Raw genomic sequence first — 20,150 nt, forward strand, 5'->3', positions numbered from 1 at the left:
TTATTGCTTCTAGGCTGCACTAACTTCAGCTATCAGGTCCCTCTTCTTTGGAAATGACAAACATGCTGTCTACTTTTAAGATTAAACTTAAAACTTTCCTTTTTGATAAAGTATATAGTAAAGGCTAGATCAGGTGACCCAGAACCATCACTAAGTTACGCTGCAATAGGTTTAGGCTGCTAAGGTACTTTTCTTGATGCAATGGGGATGTCTTCTTTACTCCCCGTGTGTTTATACACCAGTACTGTATGTAATCATTAGTAATTCATGAACTCTGGCTCCTTTCCACAGGACACAGCAGATGGCTGCTCCACCCTGACACTGGTCCTGCTGCAGGTTTCTTCCTGTTAAAATTGACCTTTTCCTTCTCACCGTTGCTTGATCATAGATACATATCTGATTGTTTGGGTTTTCTCTCTAATATTATAATGTCAAATTGCATTGAAATGGAATCAAATTCAGTGTCTTTACCCATTCATAATTTTCTTTCTATGCTTAAGTACTTTTAACTAACTCACACACTGGTGGATGCATCTGGGACAACTCGGGGTTCAGTAACTTGCTCAAGGATACTTGGACATGCAGACCAGATGAGGCAGGAATCAAACCACTGACCTTTTGCAAACCACTCTAGCTTCTGAGCTACAGCGACTACTCTTAAAACATATGTATTGACTAGGGGTGCAACAATACTCGTATCGATATTGAACTGTTCGATACAGTGCTTTCGGTTCGGTACGCATATGTATCGAACAATACAACATTTTTTATTTATTTTATCAACTTTTCTTCTGACAATGCTGTCTGTGTTGAGCGCTCAGTGGATCTGCGTTCGACTACTCCGCCTAGGCTGCACTGTCGAGTGCAGATCCACTGAGCGCAGCGCAAGCTAGCAAGACAGAAGCTAAGCTCGGTGCAACATGGCAACTGCCTCAACGCTAGCCGAAATTGAACCTCCCCCACCCTCATTCAGATCTGGCGTTTGGAACTATCTTGGTTTTCATGTGAAGCATGACCCTGATGGTAAGCGCGTCATGGACAAAATTAAAACAGTATGTTGGATGTGCCACGCAATGCTCAATTGGTGGGAGCTAGTGCGTTAGTGCAGTTAGCTTGTTAACGTGTTGATGCCGTCCAGCCCCACGCACGGGGCGATCCACGGTAACTCGTTAACGGAGATTTGCTGCGTTATGGCGTTAATGTCATTTTAACGAGATTAACGCTGACAGCACTAGTGGGAACACAACGAATATCACTGCACATTTACGCCGACATCATCCTAGTGCAAAGACAAATGGAAGCAGACAAAAACAACAAGCACGCATGCTACAAACTTTACCCGAGTCATTTAGACAGCCGTTAGCACATGATTCTCCATATGGGGACCTGGTATGTTTAATATTCTGCTGAGAATATAGCCCAGAAGAAGCGTATAGTATAGCTTTTATTTTGGAAAGAGCCATTTCTCTGTAATAAACTCTCTTTTCCAAAGATGAGTGATTTCTCGATCGGATAGATTTATTTTTATTATTATTATGTTGTTTCAGCAACATTACATTTAAAAACTGTACTTCTGAGTTAAAATATATATTTATAATTTTAATAAATGGCAAATTAAAAAAGGCATGAACATTTTTTGTATCGAAAAAATATCGAACCGTGACACCAAAGTATCGAACCGAACCGTGAATTTTGTGTATCGTTGCACCCCTAGTATTGACAGCAGCAAAAGGTGTCATATAGCAAAAAAAAGCTGCTGGTTTTAGACCTGAAAACATATTTTTTTGCCTCACACCACTTCTCTATGGGGGAATTACTTGTATGTGTTATAAAGCCTAATATATGTTTTTATGTCACCAGAAGGCTTTTTGCATAAACCCTTCAGTCCTTTTAAATTTCATAAATCACAAAACGAACTACAAATCCCTGCTCAAAATCATCGCAGATGATTGGTTGCGGCTCACTTAAACGCCACTGTGCATGTCTGCATATGGCTCTTCAATCACGTCAATCAATTCGGTTAAATCCGGACCAATCAGGTCCGGGGGTTTCCCTTGGTGGGCGGGACTGTAGTGCTTCCTCACACAGCAGGCTCGTTTCCTAGACGTTGCTAACAACCTGCTGCCTGCAACTTTCGCCTGTCTCCTCGTGCACTGTCGTTTTCCAGCTGAGGGGTGTTCGATATGTGCGCGAGGATGCAGCCGTGTCCACACTGAGAGTCCCCCTCAGCTCCGTGCCGGCTGCATGGTGCTCCGTGTCTCTCTGCCTGCTTTCTGACGCTTGAGGTTGCAGTCTGGCCTCCAGCCGCGACTGCGAATTAACTTCATTGCTCAGCGTCGCCTTGCTATGTTTATTTTATAAAGATGGCGGTGAAGGGGACACTGTAAACTAAATGACTGTCAGAAACATCGCCTCCATTTGTAATATGGTGAGTAACTCGCTGCTTTTCCGTGTTGATATCGATCCGCTTGCAGGCACTGTGCTGAACCTGTGTGTGTGTGATGAGTCGCCTCCCACCTGCACCCAGAGAATGTGCACACTGCAGGGTTTTTTTTTTAAAACGAGTATACACAGTAGTTTAAATCGTGGCCCCATACTTTAGTTAGTTGTCGCTCAGACAGGGCCCCTTTTGTGCACCTTTGCACGCTGAAGCTTGCCAGTGTTCTGACAAACCATCCTCCTTTGGCAAAACGTCCTACCATAAGTAGTTTATGCACATTTCTGCTGTCACAGAGTAATTCCACCACAAATTTAACTAGGTATGATGGTTTGCCACTTAACTTTGCCCATCACAGTATGCTGTAGCTTATATTCATATAGCCAGGACGGTTTGCCACTTCATTTTACCCGTTAAAGTATGTTTGTAGGTCACATTCACAAAGGTAGCATGGTTTGGCACTTCATTTTACCCATCAGAGTATGTTTCTAGATCTTATTAACAAAGGTAGGACGATTTGCCACTTAATTTTAGCTGTTAAAATATGCTTGTAGGTCACATTCACAAAGGTAGGACGGTTCGCCACTTAAATTTGTGTTGTGCCCATACGCAGAAACAATGGGTAGGATGGTTTGTCAGGTAGGATGGATTCCCAGAACACGTGGAGCGTTTGCATTGTGTGTTGCATCCTGGCGAGACAACACAATGTACAGTTTGTATAGTTGTCACCGGTGATTGACAAGAGGGATGGGGGAGCGTGCTGCCTTTGACAGCTTGGTGTGATTGCATAATGTGGTGCTGCAGCAAAGGACCGGTTACATCCTGGTAGCATAGAGCAGGAATCTGCACTAATCTGTGCTCCTGGTGTGTTCAGGGGCAGTGAAGAGTGGGTAAGAACAGACTTAAACGGCTCTGCCTAATGCCAGTGGCCTTTGCTTTATTTAGACTAGATGCTAATGTGAAAAGCCTGCAGTGTCAGTCAGAGAGCTGCTAGAGTTCTTAGATTGCACAGACTGATATATTAATCCATATCTCATCAGGATGTGTGGTGTTTTTCTTTTGTTTCTATATATATATTTTCTATCTATCTATCTATCTATCTATCTATCTATCTATCTATCTATCTATCTATCTATCCATATCCATATCCATATATATATATATATAGTTCAGTATTATTTATAGAGCACCAAATTACAATAACAGACACCTCAAGGCACTTTATATTGTAAGGCAAAGACAGTATGAGCACTTGGTGACAATGGGAAGGAAAAACTCCCCTTTAACAGGAAAAAAAACCCTCTAGCAGGAGCAGGCTCATGGAAGGGCAGCCATCTGCCACAACTTGTTGAGGGGTGTGGGGAGGAAGACAAGACAAAAGACACATTGTGAAAGAGAGAGCTGAGATTAATAATAAGACATGGGTAAATGAACAGTGCTGTATAAATACACTGAGTGAAAAGAGGTGAGTGAAGAAGAAACACTCATGGGAAGCCTCCAGCAGCCTCTGTATATTTCAGTGAAACCAAATGCGGTTTTTAAATGTAATGTTGCTAAAATAAAAAAAATAAATCTATCCGATCGAGAAATCACTCATCTTTGGAAAAGAGAGTTTACAGAGAAATGTCTCTTTCCAAAATAAAAGCTATACTATACGCTTCTTCTGGGCTATATTCTCAGCAGCATATTAAACATACCAGGTCCCCATACGGAGAATCATATGCTAACGGCTGTCTAAATGACTCGGGTAAAGTTTGTAGCATGCGTGCTTGTTGTTTTTGTCTGCTTCCACTTGTCTTTGCACTAGGATGATGTCGGCGTAAATGTGCAGTGATATTCGTTGTGTTCCCACTAGTGCTGTCAGCGTTAATCTCGTTAAAATGACATTAACGCCATAACGCAGCAAATCTCCGTTAACGAGTTACCGCGGATCGCCCCGTGCGTGGGGCTGGACGGCGTCAACACGTTAACAAGCTAACTGCGCTAACGCACTAGTTCCCACCAATTGAGCATTGCGTGGCACATCCGACATACTGTTTTAATTTTGTCCATGACGCGCTTACCATCAGGGTCATGCTTCACATGAAAACCAAGATAGTTCCAAACGCCAGATCTGAATGAAGGTGGGGGAGGTTCAATTTCGAGCTTAGCTTCTGTCTTGCTAGCTTACGCTGCGCTCAGTGGATCTGCACTCAACAGTGCAGCCTAGGCGGAGTAGTCGAACACAGATTCACTGAGCGCTCAACACAGACAGCATCGTCAGAAGAAAAGTTGATAAAATAAATAAAAAATGTTGTATTGTTCGATACATATGCGTACCGAACGGTTCAATACCGATACGAGTATTGTTGCATCCCTAATATATAACTACACTAGTGAAAGCCTCCCAACAAATGTTTCACCAAACATAAAGCAGGAACAAGCAGTTCACAGGGAAGCCATCATCATGTGAATTTAAAAAAAATAATAATAATTTTTTTTTATCCTGATCGAAATATCAGATTGGCGCATCCCCCAGTCAGTAGGTCCCTAACCCTATTTATTAAATAATCTTAACTAAGTAATCTAATCGAGATGTTACAAGTTAAGGACGCACTGATGGATATGGGCCGATAAAATGCTGCAGTGTATTGCACCAGTCATTATATTATCATTATTATTATTATTATTAGTATCCATGGATTTTTCTTAACACCGACTAACCTAAATTGCACGTTTTTGGACTGTGGAAGGAAGCCGAAGTACCTGGAGAAAACTCGTGCAGGAGTAAGGAGAACATGTAGACTGCACACATGCAGGGCAACAGGTTCAAATTAGGAACCTTCTTGCTGTGAAGCAACAGTGCACCTTCAGTGTTAGATGAATAATTGTTATTTCAAGCTTCTGCCTTAATCAAAAAAATATGTAGAAAGGAGCATAATATGTCTCCTTTAAGAATTTATTCCTTTCTAAATTAACAATACCACTGCCCGCTTCCTGTTATCAGGAGGAGCTCAAATTTCAAAGTGTGGTTTCAGATGTCAGTAAAGGTTGGATGTGATATTTCATGTGTGGATTCTCCTTGGTAATTCGTCTCTCCTGGGACCTGCATGTCTCCCAAAACATTGGAGACTGGAAGTGGTAAGCCGGACAGACGGGTATCCATTGTTTGCTTTGACAGATGAGAAATGACAGTCATTAGAAGTCAAAGCCTTCCCCAACCTAAATTGTCTGCTGTGTTCACTCAACAAAGCTGTGATTCATTTGAAAAAGCTTTGAGCTCTGACAAGAGATAAGTGCTCTGTCTCAGCAATTGGGTGCAGCAAGAGTCCCGACTTTTGATACGGGTCTACCTGTTTAGACTATATCCGTTTTCTACATTGACATGACTTGTTGTTCTGACGAAAGGAAGCAAGATGTGCAGAAGTGTGTGCTTTCTGCAGAAAATTGAGATCTTTACATATTCCAGAAATAATAATTTTATTAATTACAGAAAAAGTCAGTTTTGTTTTGCCTCATAGCTGCAGATGTATAGCTGCTCCTGGCCCTTGACTATGCATCATTTCCATATTCATTTGCCTGTATATTCACACACCGGACTAAGCAAATAAGTCTGTCACTGAAATCTACTGAAATGATTCAAATGGAATATGAGATGATTACGATGACAGAGCGTCTCGTGTTTTGTCCTCTCAGGGCACCAATGCCTCTGCTCTGGAGAAAGACATCGGCCCGGAGCAATTCCCAATCAACGAACACTACTTCGGATTGGTCAATGTGAGTATCACTAAATCCTCGCTTGCATTAACAAAAGCCATTGCCAAACAACAGTGGTGTCATTTTTCAAAACAAAATGCCACGGGACCGCAGTGAGTCATGTCCTCGGCTGGTCAGCGGGTATTCGAGGTAACAATGTTGTTTGTGAGACTCTTGGCCAAACGGGGATGTTCTGTTTCCTTAATGAGACATTTATGTAAACACACAAGTTTCTCAACGCTCTAGACACTGTGTCTGCCAAATGGATAACAACAATAGAACACACTGGCGTTTTTCCACGAGCTATTAACAGATAATCTAAAAGAAATATTCGAGTCCTTGTTTTAAATCGCTTCCTCATCACGGTTTTGTGTCGATGTCTCCCTGTGGTTTTCTCCCTCAGTTTGGAAACACGTGTTACTGTAACTCAGTGCTCCAGGCTCTGTACTTCTGCCGGCCTTTCCGGGAGAATGTGCTGGCGTACAAAGCCCAGCAGAAAAAGAAGGAGAACCTGCTCACGTGCCTGGCTGACCTCTTCCACTCCATTGCCACGCAGAAGAAAAAAGTTGGCGTCATACCGCCCAAGAAATTCATCTCCCGCCTACGGAAGGAGAACGGTGAGCATACATCATAATGAAAGTTTCACAGTCGGCCTTTGTTATATCATGTGCTGGAATTGTATGAACACAGAAAAAGAATAAGAACTGTGAGGTCTACGCCATCTACAGTGGCAGGAAGTTACACGAACCTTATATTTTGGATAATGGACCTTGTGGTAAAAAATATAAACATATGTTTGGTTTTTTTGTGTGTTTGTTTTTGGTTTTTTCCCGATTGCCAAGAATTGCATAAACACTTTATTCTTCTATATGTATGTCCAGATGTACTCTTGATTAAGTAGTGGACAGTCCTCAAGATCTACTTTTCAAAGTCCGCCAACCCTTCCTGTCTGAACAAGGACTACCGTCAGCCCAGTTGGAGTTTGTTCCTGGGATGAAAACCTCACTGGAGAGGCAGCTCAGCATATTTTTTAGTTATTGTTCACAAAGTACTTGGCTAATTTGCAGAGAAGCACCTTATAAATATTTGCTAATTAATTTGTCACTTCCCCAAAGCAACAAGTACCCCCATATTCTGATAATACAGGGTTTAAGGGCACTTGGATCTCATCTCAGTTAATCGTTTATGAACCTTGTGTCATACAGGCTGCTTAGACTTATTTTGCAATTTTGGTTGTAAAAGTTACAAAGTACTTCTGATCTTTCAGGAACCGTTCAAATTTTCTCTTTAGCTCGAAATAGTTGAGGAGTTACAGTAATATGAAAAGCACATGGTAATCTCTGTGCCGAGCTGATTTTTCTTCCTGTGTTCAGACAGCAGTGCCTTGTGAATGCTTTGTGCTGCCATGAAACGCCAAATATCCCCTTAAAGGTCACTTTTTCTTCTTCCCGAAACCGTTTGAATTGTGTCTCTAGCACAAATGGTAACTGAGTTACTGTCATTTATAGAGTGCTTGTAAAATGGGCCTGCCACTGGTGCTGTTTAAAAATAAATAAATAAATAAAAAGGGGTTAATCCCATTGAGGTGTCCCAGTTTTAGTGTTCTGGTGTTATGTGCTGGATTACTGGAAGAAGAGTCTCGCATTAATAATTTCTCAGAAGAGTAATTTTTCTTGTCAAAATTTATATGCTCAAAACATTAAGACAGTGTGTTGAAGAATGACTTAAGTGTCCGTCATGTGGATCCTTTCACACACACGTTTCCATAAATGGAGAGCTGAGTGCTGTGGTTTAGTTTAGTGTGCTTTTGAGCTACATTACAGTCTGAATATTTGAAGTGAAAGGCAGGTGCGTGTTGGTGGTAAGGTCATTCAGAGTAGAGCTGACAGAAAGGCTGACTGTTCACTGCTGTCCATATTGAGGAAGCTCTTTATGTGCATGAACAATGCAATCTCTGTTGAGACCCAGCTTTGGTCAGCTGGCTCATCTCTGGACGCTTTTTTTTTTTTTTTTTTTTTTTTTTTTTTCCTTCCTTCCCCCTCGGCAGCCGCCACCATTCCCTTCTCATTTCCCCCTTTATATACAGATCTGTTAAAACAAAGAATGTGTATGGATGTTTTTATTATAAATAAACCCTGCTGATTTTACTTACAACATGTCAAGGCAGACATTTTCAAAGTGCAGCATCGCAGTGAGAGTAATGCAGGTGTAACAAATCACTGTAATGACAGCTGTTTTCTGCTTGTGCCAATGAACCAGCAGTTATTACTGTTATTAAACACACCTGTAGTTTTCAGAACTACAACAGCTGTTACTTCCCCTGATGTAACATAGAAAGAACCAGTCGATACTGGTCTACCACTTCTTTATCTATACTGGTGCACAGTTTTTACTGTATTCTATAGAAAAAAAGTATATTTTGAGGGGTTAGGAGCAACGTGCTCCAGAAACGTATTTTTTAAAATAAGGTTTAATTTGCTAAAAAGCTAGCTTTAGAGATGGCTTAGGGCAAATTTTGTTAATATATACAGATCTAGGCTAGCTGCTTCTCCCAAGCGCCTGCTTTATGGTAACAGTTACAACCTTATTGGTCCTTTTTTGGGGGGCTCATTGAATAGCTGTGGTCCAGTCCTTTATCTGTAGCACTGATCTATTAAGCTTTCAGATGTTTAAATTGATGCATAGGTTTAAATAACAGCCTCCTGTAGGCCCATTGTGGTAGAAATATTATGTATTTCTATTTATTTCTGCAGGAAGTTGAAGTTGTATGCATTTATCTCTGTCTCCTTCCAGATCTGTTTGACAACTACATGCAACAAGATGCACACGAATTCCTCAACTACCTGCTGAACACCGTGGCTGATATTCTGCAAGAGGAGAAAAAGCAGGAAAAGCAGAACGGGCGCCTCAAGAACAATGGCACCGCCGTCACCACCGAGGCTGAGACGGAGAACAAGACGGAGCCCACGTGGGTTCACGATATCTTTCAAGGCACACTGACCAATGAGACGCGCTGCCTCAACTGTGAAACAGTATGTATGCTCCTGGATTTTCTACACCGTGAGTTTATTAGAGAGGTAGTTTGTGCTATCTGGTAATGGATTTGCTGGTGCACGAACAAGAGATCTCACCTGAATAAGTCTGAAAAGGGGATTAGCTCTTTGCAAAGGTGCTGAGAGACATGGGAAGAAAAAAAAAAAAGAGAATCAGTGAGAGCTTCTGAGGAGCTCTGACCACCCGGTTTACGTCAGGGCCGTCTGAGGTTTTGTCCTCACCTTTTTTGAGGGCAAGGAGTGAAACAGGTTCCCCAGAACAACCCCTGCAAAACACCAAGGCGATGCAGGGTGCAGAGACAAAAGCCATTCAGTCAAATAAGCATTTCAAAGACTGGCTGAGTGTGTGTAGGTGTGAGTGGGTGGCTGTTCTGTCACAGAACAGCAGGCTTAGTCTCACTGACTCTGTCAGTGTAACAACAGATGAGTTACATCGGTGTCTCTCGCTGTCTGACAGGTGAGCAGCAAAGATGAGGATTTTCTGGATCTTTCTGTGGATGTAGAGCAGAACACATCAATAACACACTGTCTCAGGTAGTATTGATTTATTATACATTCAGACGGAGCTGACATATTCCCTTTGGTGTGAGTGAGACTCAGTAATTGAGCCTCCTGTGGTCTGCTTGTTCCTCCAGGGACTTTAGTAACACAGAGACTTTGTGCAGTGAATACAAATACTACTGTGAGACATGCTGCAGCAAGCAGGAAGCACAGAAACGGTCAGTAAAGCACTCCGTTTGACCACCAGTGTTATGTTCCTGCAGAAAGGCTCCTTCCTAAGCATGTATTCTTCACTGCAGGATGCGTGTGAAGAAACTTCCTATGATCCTGGCGCTACACCTCAAGAGGTTTAAGTACATGGAGCAGCTGCACCGCTACACCAAGCTGTCCTATCGGGTGGTTTTCCCATTAGAACTCCGTCTCTTTAACACGTCTGGGGATGCAGTCAACCTGGATCGCATGTATGATCTAGTAGCTGTGGTGGTGCACTGTGGAAGGTATAGTATACTGATTATTATACATATAGCAAAAGTACGTGTGATGGATCTTGTCACACCTGGTAAAAGTAGATATGTAAGGCTGTTATTGTGTCATGTTTTGGAATTTAAAAAAATAACACTGTTCATTTTTTTAAGCCTCTACCAACTCACTGATCAGACTTTACATTTTTTCAGCTGACCCATAAAGGCAGTGGAACGAGAACCCCGCACTATGAAACAAATTCAACATTGCCAGGATATTTTTCCTTATCTGGCTTCACCTGCCCCAACGTTAGCAATCAGGCTAAGCAGTTACTCAAAGAGCTTCGTAAGTCAACCTAGGCTTTCCCAATCTGCGTCATCAGAGAAAGACAGAGACTTTAGAAACTGCTGAAAAACTTTAGACCCTGCTGACATCCTCGCTCAGACGTTTGAGGGATCTTCCAGGAATCATGATGTTATTTTCTGGTGAATCAATTGGTCAGTAGGAGGTGATTTCATGCCTGTTGATCGCTTATTGCCAGCGTAACCTGCTACAGAGCTGGGTACATCTGCAACACAAATGACCACAGAGATGTACCTCAGTAAAAAGTGAACCATCTTCCTGAAAATCAGGGGTTAAACCTGCAGTTACCTCGCTAAGTCCCACATCCTGTGTTATAGTTCAGGCTTCAGGTCTCTGGGTAAATCCACACTAATAGGTTTTTATTTTAAAAAGCATACTTTGCATTTTAAAATAAAATACTTCTAAGATAAAGTATTTATTTATAAAAAAAAAAAAGAAGTCTGCTGACGATATAATTGACACTAGACAAAATACTTTACAACTCCACAAATTTATTAGTGCAAAAAAACCATCAATGTATTTTAACTTAAACAAGCAGCTGTTTTTTATGTGCATTAAAGTTATATACAATTTAACAGTGAAAATGCAAATTCCTTGCTGACAGTTTAACCAAAAGGCATTTCCAGTGGAAATTGGCCGACAGATCCTCAGGATAACCATGTGTAATATCCATAAATCTTAAAAAGAGGTTATACACACACAATACGGTAATATTATGTTGAAGCACAGTACGTATCACTCCGTGAGGCTCCTGCCTACGATAGCCGTAATGCTCCGACAATCCATCAAGCTGTGCGGGTTCGTAGCTTAGCAAAGTCACACTAAAACATTTGACAGATTTTCGAGCGCCGTGTACATAAAATCGTTTCGAGGTCAGTAAACACAACCAGAATTCAAACATAAGGCACACGGGATTATAAGGGGCATTGCCGATTTTCAGAAAAATCAAAGGATTGATTTAAGGTGTGTGGTATTTTCCAAAAAACGCGGTAATAACGACGGCCCGCTAGCATGCTCTACCAAAAATAGTGCTTTGTTGTGACGAAAGCTAAACCAGTTCCACACCACTGAAGTTGCAGCATTTTTACAAACCAGTTCTGGTTCATCCGTTTCATTCAACGACCCGCTTTCACCCTTCTCATTCTCCACCATGCTTTTTCTGCCATATGCGTATGAAAACAAAGGCACTGCGCATGCGTGTTTTACCCATATTCTATCGCGATATTTCATTTTCTTATTGTTGCCCAACATTATATCGGTATTACCGTGAACGGTATGATATGGCCCAGCCATAATTTTCAACCAGCACAAGTTGAAAAGTGAAATATGAAGTAAAAACTAAAACTGAGTCAGTCCCATAGGCTCCCATTCCAAATCCTCAGTTTCACAACATACCATAATTTTATTTATATAGCACTTTTTTTTTTTTTTTTTTTTTTTTTTTTTTTTTTTTGGCCTGTCCCGTTTGGCTCTTTTGCCATCAGAATTGTTGTCTAAAGGCAAAGAAAGATGCCCAACGGATTTACTTTACCAAACTGACCATCCCAGCCTTGCCGTAATGGTCCATTTGATTCACTATTTTATTTTCACTTACTGAATACGGGACAGACTTGACTGGGGGAAAGAAGGGGAGAAAGAAAGAGGGAAAGAGAAACAGCTGAGAAGAGGGACGGGGGAGAAGGGCAAAAGACAAAAACCAACAGAACGGGCAGAGAAAAAAAATGCATATATCAATCACCTGGATCACCTGCTGAGAAAGAAAAAAGAAAGCAAGCAGAAGAGAACAAGAGTAATAGAATAAACAACATCACAATGATATATGGGAATATGACAGTAAATACTAAATGTTAAACATTATTGTGCAGCACATAAGATCAACAGAACACAGTGTGCTTTGAGGTAGGAGCCAAAAAGGGTGTAGTTTGTGGGTGTGATCACCCGTGTGTACACCTGTGAGCATGGACGCGCTTGTTTTTTGTTTTTTTAAAAGGTTCCTTCATGTAATAATCTGCTAGAGGGTGTGGGGGGGCCACAGCCCCGTCCTCCAGGGCGTGAAGCAGGTGTGGAGGAGATCAAAACTCCAGACATCCAGAGGCCCCCAGAACACAAGAGACCAAGGAAGACCAACAGAGGGGCAGCTGCGCCACTGTCCCAGAAAGAGCTGAGGAGAGTCCCAGATGAGGGCTCACTCAGCAGCCGCGGAGCAGAAGCCAGGGGGAGTTGCAGTGACGCGCCCGTGAGCTCCGCCGGCAGCCAGCTGCGCCTGAGTGACCGAGCCCCAGGCCGAGAGGCCGGGGGCACCCCACCTCCGAAGTGGCCCGAGCGAGCCCCAGGCTCCAGGCCCCGATAAGCGGCCGCCAAGGAGTGAGCCGGTGTGTACCTGGACGCCCATCCCCGGACACAAAGAACCACCAACGCACCGATGTCTGAGGGGGTCCGCCACTGGCAGGGGAAGTGGTGGTAGGGGGAGATAGGCCTCCAAACCTTGGAGGGCCTGAGATGTCCCCAGAGAGGTGGCGCCTGACACCCAACCTGACATATAGACACAGACATACAGGCACACACATATACAAACATCCATTCCCACCCTCATGCTCTCATATGCACTTACTCCACACTCAACCAACGTGGAGACAGACATAAAGAGACGTTGTACACACGATCACACTCCCCAAGCGTACTCTACGAACCGGGTCTAGGTACCCTTGCCCCTGGAGGGGGGAACTGCACCCAGACCCAGGTGGTGTTTCCCTTTTCCCTGCGGTGGGGGGAGGCAGACCGCCCCGACTCCGCAGCAGCAGGAAGGCTCCACACTCCAGACCGCAGTCGGACGGCCAACTCCTCCTCCTAGCCCCCCTGCTCCAGCAGGTCGCAGAGAACGGGGGTGAGAGAAGACTCCAAACCTCCCTCCACCCGCTCATTGTAATGTTGATGCATGTGTGTTCTAAGGTGCATTTAAAACCCAGGAGGGCATGGAGCTACCTGCCAGAGAGCAGCAGGTAAGCGCATGGTCCCTCCTGCTAGCCCTCAATGTCTACGTGTATTTAAAATTTATATAGCACTTTAAAAACAACATATGGCCAACCAAAGTGCTGTACACGAGAAATAAAATTTTTTTTAAAAAAAGCAAAATAAGAATAATAAATAAAATAACAAAGCATTAGCAGTGTCAGTTATCCACTGAGTCCAAAGCCAGCAAATAAAAACGAGTTTTTAACCTGGATTTAAAGACCACCACTGAAGTAGATTGCCTAATGTGAAGAGGAGGATCATTCCAAAGCTTCAGGACCACAATAGAGAAAGCTCGGCTAGTTTAGGGACCAAGAGCAACAGCTGCTCAGCTGATCGGAGTGAACAGCAGATGTAAACATGTTTACAGCCTTGTACAGAAACAGTTTTGCACCCTGCAACGAATTTCCTCTTCAGCAGCTGTTAAGGACCTTGCATAATTTAATAATTTAAAATCTGTCAAGTCTTCTTGTTTGCAATATTGTGGGTGTAGCTGCTTTAACTGGCAGGTGGTTGTCCACAAAGGCAGCTGTAAATGGGAACTCTCTGCTGGGCTTCACCACCAGATTGTGGCGCACAAAGTTCAGATTGTCTGGTAACTGAACCACTTCTTTTTCCAGAAAACTAAGTGATGGTCAAAATGTTAACACTGAGGCAATAAAATCTGACTTCCTTACATCACAGTGCCTATGTCCATCTTTTATAATCTTTGCGTCGCCAGCTCTCTCCTTCCTCTTTGTAGAAGTGCACACTTTGTCGAGTGCATTTAAAATTTGTTGCGTCTGTAAAGACTGAATTTGTTCCTGTTACTCCGATCAAACTGGACAGTGTAACACTTTAAAACTTGGCGTGAATGTGTCCTAAAAGATTAGCATGCCTTTTATTCTGTCTTCCTTCTCTCACCCCAACCAGTGGCAGCAGATGGCCCCGCCCCTCCCTGAGCCTGGTACTGCTGGAGGTTTCTTCCTGTTAAAAGGGAGTTTTTCCTTCCCACTGTCGCCAAAGTGCTTGCTCATAGGGGGCCATACGATTGTTGGGTTTTTCTCTGCGTGTGTTATTGTAGGGTCTACCTTACAATATAGAGCGCCTTGAGGCGACTGTTGTTGTGATTTTTGCACTATATAAATAGAAATGAATTGAAAAGTGGTGGTTGCACCTGGCCAAGAGCAGTCACTTCCTTCATATTATTACAAGATCTTCACAGATTTAAGGTATTAGCTCTCAAACCACATAAAGTTGCTGCTCAGAATTTCCCAAGTCCCAAATCACTATTAAATGGCAGTGAGTGCACGTGTGGCCAGTTGTGGTTAATTTTGTGCAAACGACAGGAGGAAGTACGCGTGGGCAGAGTTAACGATTTCAATGTTTGTCTTTTGTCTCCTCAGCGGCCCAAATCGAGGTCATTACATCACTATAGTGAAGAGTCATGGCTTCTGGCTGCTGTTTGATGATGACATTGTGGAGGTGCGTGACTGTTAGTGTTGGCCTATTTGTTCCTTGACTCCTCTGTTTGTTTGCATTGCCATTTAATCTCATCTTACCTCTGTTGTGCAGAAAATTGATGCCCAGGCCATTGAGGAGTTTTACGGTCTTACCTCAGATATCTCGAAGAACTCTGAGTCGGGATACATCCTCTTCTACCAATCCAGGGAGTGACGCTGGAGAAGGATAGGAAGGACTTTGTTTTGTTTTTTAAACTTCAGCCTAACAGACTCTTCATCTCCATCCCATCCTGCTCCTCCTCAAGTCAGACCTCTCTGAAGTATGTGCCAATCCTCTGCCCCAGTCTCACCCTCTGGGTTTTACCTCGTCTATTTCTTTTCTCTGTCACTCTCTTTATTTTGATTCTTGTCTTTTAGCCACCTGCATTTGGACTGCACTTTAATATGAAAAGCAAAAATGCTCAACAGCATGATCGGGGAGGAAAAGGTATTGCATCAAGCAGCCACTTGGTGTTCTCAACCAGGAAGGATTTGGTGCACATATAGACAGTTTCAGAAATTGTACTTTATCATTTTTATAAGATCTACATTATGTATAAGATCTACTTCCATGATGTGCCACCCAATCATACTTCCTTCCATTAGGGCTATTCCCCTTCCTTAACTGAGCTTCGGTGTATTTATGTCTTTAGTGGGTGCATGAGAAATGTATGAAGATGGAGACAAACACTGTATAATACGCATTGAGAGATTTCACGCATTTCTAATTTCTCAAGCAATATCTGAACACTAATTGGAGAGAACTCGCAAGCTTTAAACTACCTAAATATAAAGCTGTCAGCTGTTGACGGTAGTAGATTTTATTTTGTCCTGTTAGTCTGACCAGAAGCAATCAGTACTTAAACACTACACGCATAACACTACACATTGGGGAAAAAAAATTCCTGCTGTTTTCACTTAAATCCACTGAATCTTTATACGTTATTCACATGGAACGCCCCAATTTATTGAACTCTGTATATTTATTACTTTTATATGAAATGCTGGTAACAAAGTAGTAATGTAATTAAGTGAAAGGCTCTTTTGAGAGCTTATACTGTATGTTTAAGCTCTGGCTGTTAAGGATAAAGTGCATGAAACGCACAAGTTGATAGGACAGGTTAAAAAAAAAAAAAGAAGCTAGGTTTAATTTTGTATTTTACATGTGGAATAAGAGATTAACTTGACGCAAGAGAGACACGACCCATTACTGCCTAATCTTTCGACTGAAAAAGCTAAAACGGTGCAATATGAGGTGAAAGTATCCAGTGTGACGTTTCCTGGTGAGATTAAAATACAGTACATTTAATTGTGAGTAGTAGATGTGCTGTTTGGTTTGGTTTTTCCCCCTCTGTTATGTGTCCCTTTGCAACCTTGGACTGCATTGTCCTTTCTTTTCCATTTCTATGGTGAATTATGGCTTAGGCATTTTCCTTTTAATCTGTCTCTGACTTTGATGATGTGTGCGTGTCTGATGTAGCACACTGCAATCCTGAAAATCTCTTCAAATTTAATGGTGATTGATACGATATCCCCAGTACTGTAAATGATCTCTCTGGCGCTTTTTTCTCGAGCGCAACATCAAACACTTTGTTTTCATGTGAACAACATTCCTGTTTGCTCCACATCCGAGGGAATCACCATTGCAAATACATCTCGTTATAAATAAGACGTAGGAATAGGATTTATGTTAGGTTAGTGTCTGTGTTTGTACATGAGAGGCGTGTTGAATGCGCTCGTTTCTGCTGTCTCATCCACGTAGTCTGTTTTCTGGGTGAAGTCATGACGAACACGTGCCAAAACTGGAGTCTGACCTTGCAACAGTCTTTAACAGAACATTATTTTCTTTGTAAAGATGCAGCTGTACATATATATTATGTAGAGAAACACTTCTGGGAATAGCTAAATATTTTTTTAAAGTTGAGATCTGATAATGTAGAGACGCTCATGGCAAAGATTTTAGCTTAGCGTTAACCGTTAATAAAGAAATACTGTGCTGTTTTACAATCATGATTACATAATCAGAGTACTGAGCAGAAGCCACCATCTGCTGCTTTATGATAACGACTGGGTTAAACTGAGCCAGGGCAGAAAACGGTGGCTGGAATAGCAGACTTTTCAGACCCGGGTGTGATGAGAGAGACTCTTTCACGTGCTGATCTTCCATTAACACTTATGCACTCGCCCTTACTGAGATTTTCAGTCATTGCACTTGGTCTCATGTATCTTACTGTGATGGTGTTCTACCAAGAAGAGCTGAGGTGCAGAGAGTCCTGCACCGTGTGGGACCTGACTGAACTTGTGTGAGGGAAGGAGATGACTCTCCGTTTGGCAGTTAACTGAAAGTGCACTTTATTAGACGATGATGAGCTTCAATGCTTTAACATGATGAACCACAGTCTAACACACTCACTTTGAGTTAGTTTCTTCTGTTCAATAAAAATTGCTATCAACAATGTTTATGAATTGTTTGGTTTTATTCTTCTGTTGCATCACTATACGTGTCAGCTGACCAGTCCTTATCAGTTTTTATTCCATTTTTAAGTTTACTTGGATTTCCTGAGTATGTTTGCTTATTTAGGTTTTGTTTTTATTTTAGAAAATGCTTAAATTGTATGATTTGTCAGAGGTAGAAATAAGGCATTCATAAAGGCTATAACAAGAAGCACCCAGAGAGCACACACTTCCTGTAAGATGGCTCGCTCTTTGGTCAGTATTTACTTTAAAGGTAATAGTATTTAATTTTGTATTTATTTATGTCCTCTTAGTTCTTTTTAAAATGTACTTTAATAAGTTTGTAGTGCAGTAAAATCTTTACTTTCATTACACTATAACAGTATGTAGGGTTGGGTAATGGATGATTAATATCAATTCTTACATAACTTGACATACATAACTTGAGCCTATTATATAACACACTACAATATATTTCTAAATAGGCAACTCATCAACTTGAAAGAGAGGCATATGAAATGTAAAACTGAGATTAGCGGTCCAGTGTGACATGATATTTAGGATTCCCACATACAGATATATTTCTTCCATGTTGACAAGACAACGGCACTAGAATTTCAAGCAGAGTTTTAAAGATCAGATATTTTATAAAATTTTGAACTAAAAAAAAGTTTGACCTTATCTGACCTTGAAGAAGAGGTCAGAGGTCCTGCGTAATACTGTATTTAGAATCCCCATATATCACTCCCTGTAGGCCTATATGTTCTTAACATAAATACAAGCAGTAAGTAAGTAAACAAGTTTTAATTTTTTTCTAAATATCATTAGCATTTTCACATTCAGCTCAATTAATCAACCCTTAAGGAGAGGTCAAATGTAAAATCAAATCTTTACATGGTAATTTCTATATGTTGACAACACACACCACACTTGTAAGGATCATAGTTTGATAAAATCTTTGTCAAGCTATGACAAAAATCTACAATCTTTGACCAATAAATCATCACATTGAACTTGAAGACCTTGTTGGATGTAAGGCCATTTTTAACGGACTGTTAACATGACCCCACTCTACGCTTCTACAAAGTTTTATCAGAATTGATTCAAAACATTTCGGGCTATCGTGTTTACACACAGAATGACACTTACGCACGCTAACGATATCAAAAACCTTAACCCCGTTTGCCGCGATAACAAAATAAACACTCTGAGTCACATCTCAGTAAACATCCCACTCATTTCCCATGCACCAATCCCACTTCAGGTAGGTTGTTTCAGGAAAAAAAGATGTCTGGAATTAACATAAATAAAATATTACAGTATTGTATTACAAGTGTCACAAGATATCACAAGAGTTCAGGTCATTTGAACTGGATAAATATAACACCAGAGCAATAGTATTGTTGCAAAGATGGGCAAATAAAAACAGTCAGCAAGATCATACTTCTGTACACACTTGTAAATCTATGACTACCTCAGAACAAAGGTATAGTGTCATGGATTCGGCTCAGCTGAATCTGACTAAAATGTTCTGGAGAGGCTTCAGACTGGCAGCATATGCATAACAGCTCCAAACATCTTGAACCTGAATGGCTATTGCATGGAAGACATGGTTCAATATTTCAGCAAGCAAATGTTCGAGAGTGGTGGACAAACATGCAAAACAAATACGGTTATTTCTACAGAAGGAGCGGAAAATAAATCTCCTCTGGTGTCATAATACTAAATGCACTCAAAGAGCTTTTTACTTGCCCCATTCACCCATTCATACAAGCACTTTTTTCAAGCACTTATTCCCTTTAGGCTACTTAGACATACCTATTATCGTGGCTTAAGAGTTGGCAGTTTGTTTTGTAATTGGAAGGTTGCTGGTTCGAGCCCCGGCTCAGACAGTCTTGGTCGTTGTGTCCTTGGGCAAGACACTTCACCTACCGCCTACTGCTGATGGCCAGAGGGGCCGATGGCGCGGTATGGCAATTACCATCTAGCAAAATATTAGGATCATCTTTAAATTTGTTACTACGTGATAATTTAATATGAGACCACAGAACTGATAACAGTTTGTATGAACGATGAGATAAGCCCGGAGATCAATGGGCCTGTATACCACATATTTATCAGAAGAAAAAACTAATTGGGTAGATCACTCATCACCTCTACAGTAGCCGGCTCTGTCCACATCATATCTTAGTCTGAACGAAACTTCCTGTTTGTTTTGGTTTTCTTTGAAAATTAGACAGTGCGCTTGTCTAACCAGCTATCAGCTCAGTGTCCTCTCAGTCACCCTGAAATCTCAGCTAATCCCTCGGAAGGCAAAGTACAGCTGCTGTCAGCAGTCTGGCACAGTCTTCTCTCTGTTTATATTTTCACTTGTTTCCTTCTGCCTCCCTACCTGCTTTCAGTGAGTCTGCATCCAACGAGGAAACACAGGAGACAGCTGCAGCATTTACCTGTGTTTAACTTGTTCAGCCTAATGTGTCACAGTTGCCTAACTTTTATATAAAATGTTTGACATTTGTATTTTATTAGATATGACACACTGATATTAATAAGCTAACTGTGTATTCACCTCTGTTGAATTGGTGTGGACTTGAGGTTCTCAGACATTTAATGCGACAGATAAACAGAGACGGGTATTCCTTCAAAGCTCAGGGT

The 20,150-nt window shown here is 41.6% G+C and overlaps 1 protein-coding gene across 2 annotated transcripts; it reads left to right on the plus strand.

Annotated features, from left to right (window-relative positions):
* The first annotated feature begins 2,017 nt into the window (after positions 1-2,017).
* usp46 (ubiquitin specific peptidase 46) lies at positions 2,018-17,501 on the plus strand. 2 transcript variants are annotated; one of them, XR_191347.3, is made up of 10 exons: positions 2,018-2,428; positions 6,113-6,193; positions 6,576-6,789; positions 8,966-9,204; positions 9,683-9,759; positions 9,861-9,944; positions 10,026-10,223; positions 14,946-15,024; positions 15,115-15,322; positions 15,420-17,501. XR_191347.3 is itself a non-coding variant. In XM_004557129.3 (9 exons), the coding sequence occupies exons 1-9, from the start codon at positions 2,393-2,395 to the stop codon at positions 15,214-15,216; spliced, it is 1,110 nt and encodes a 369-aa protein (XP_004557186.1). In that variant the 5' UTR covers positions 2,019-2,392; the 3' UTR covers positions 15,217-17,501. The 2 variants fall into 2 exon arrangements, 1 of the variants encoding a protein (XP_004557186.1); XM_004557129.3 differs by having other exon boundaries at positions 2,019-2,428; positions 15,115-17,501.
* Positions 17,502-20,150: the final 2,649 nt, after the last annotated feature.

This window comes from Maylandia zebra, linkage group LG23 (genome assembly GCF_041146795.1).
Source record: "Maylandia zebra isolate NMK-2024a linkage group LG23, Mzebra_GT3a, whole genome shotgun sequence".
Lineage (NCBI taxonomy): Eukaryota > Metazoa > Chordata > Actinopteri > Cichliformes > Cichlidae > Maylandia > Maylandia zebra.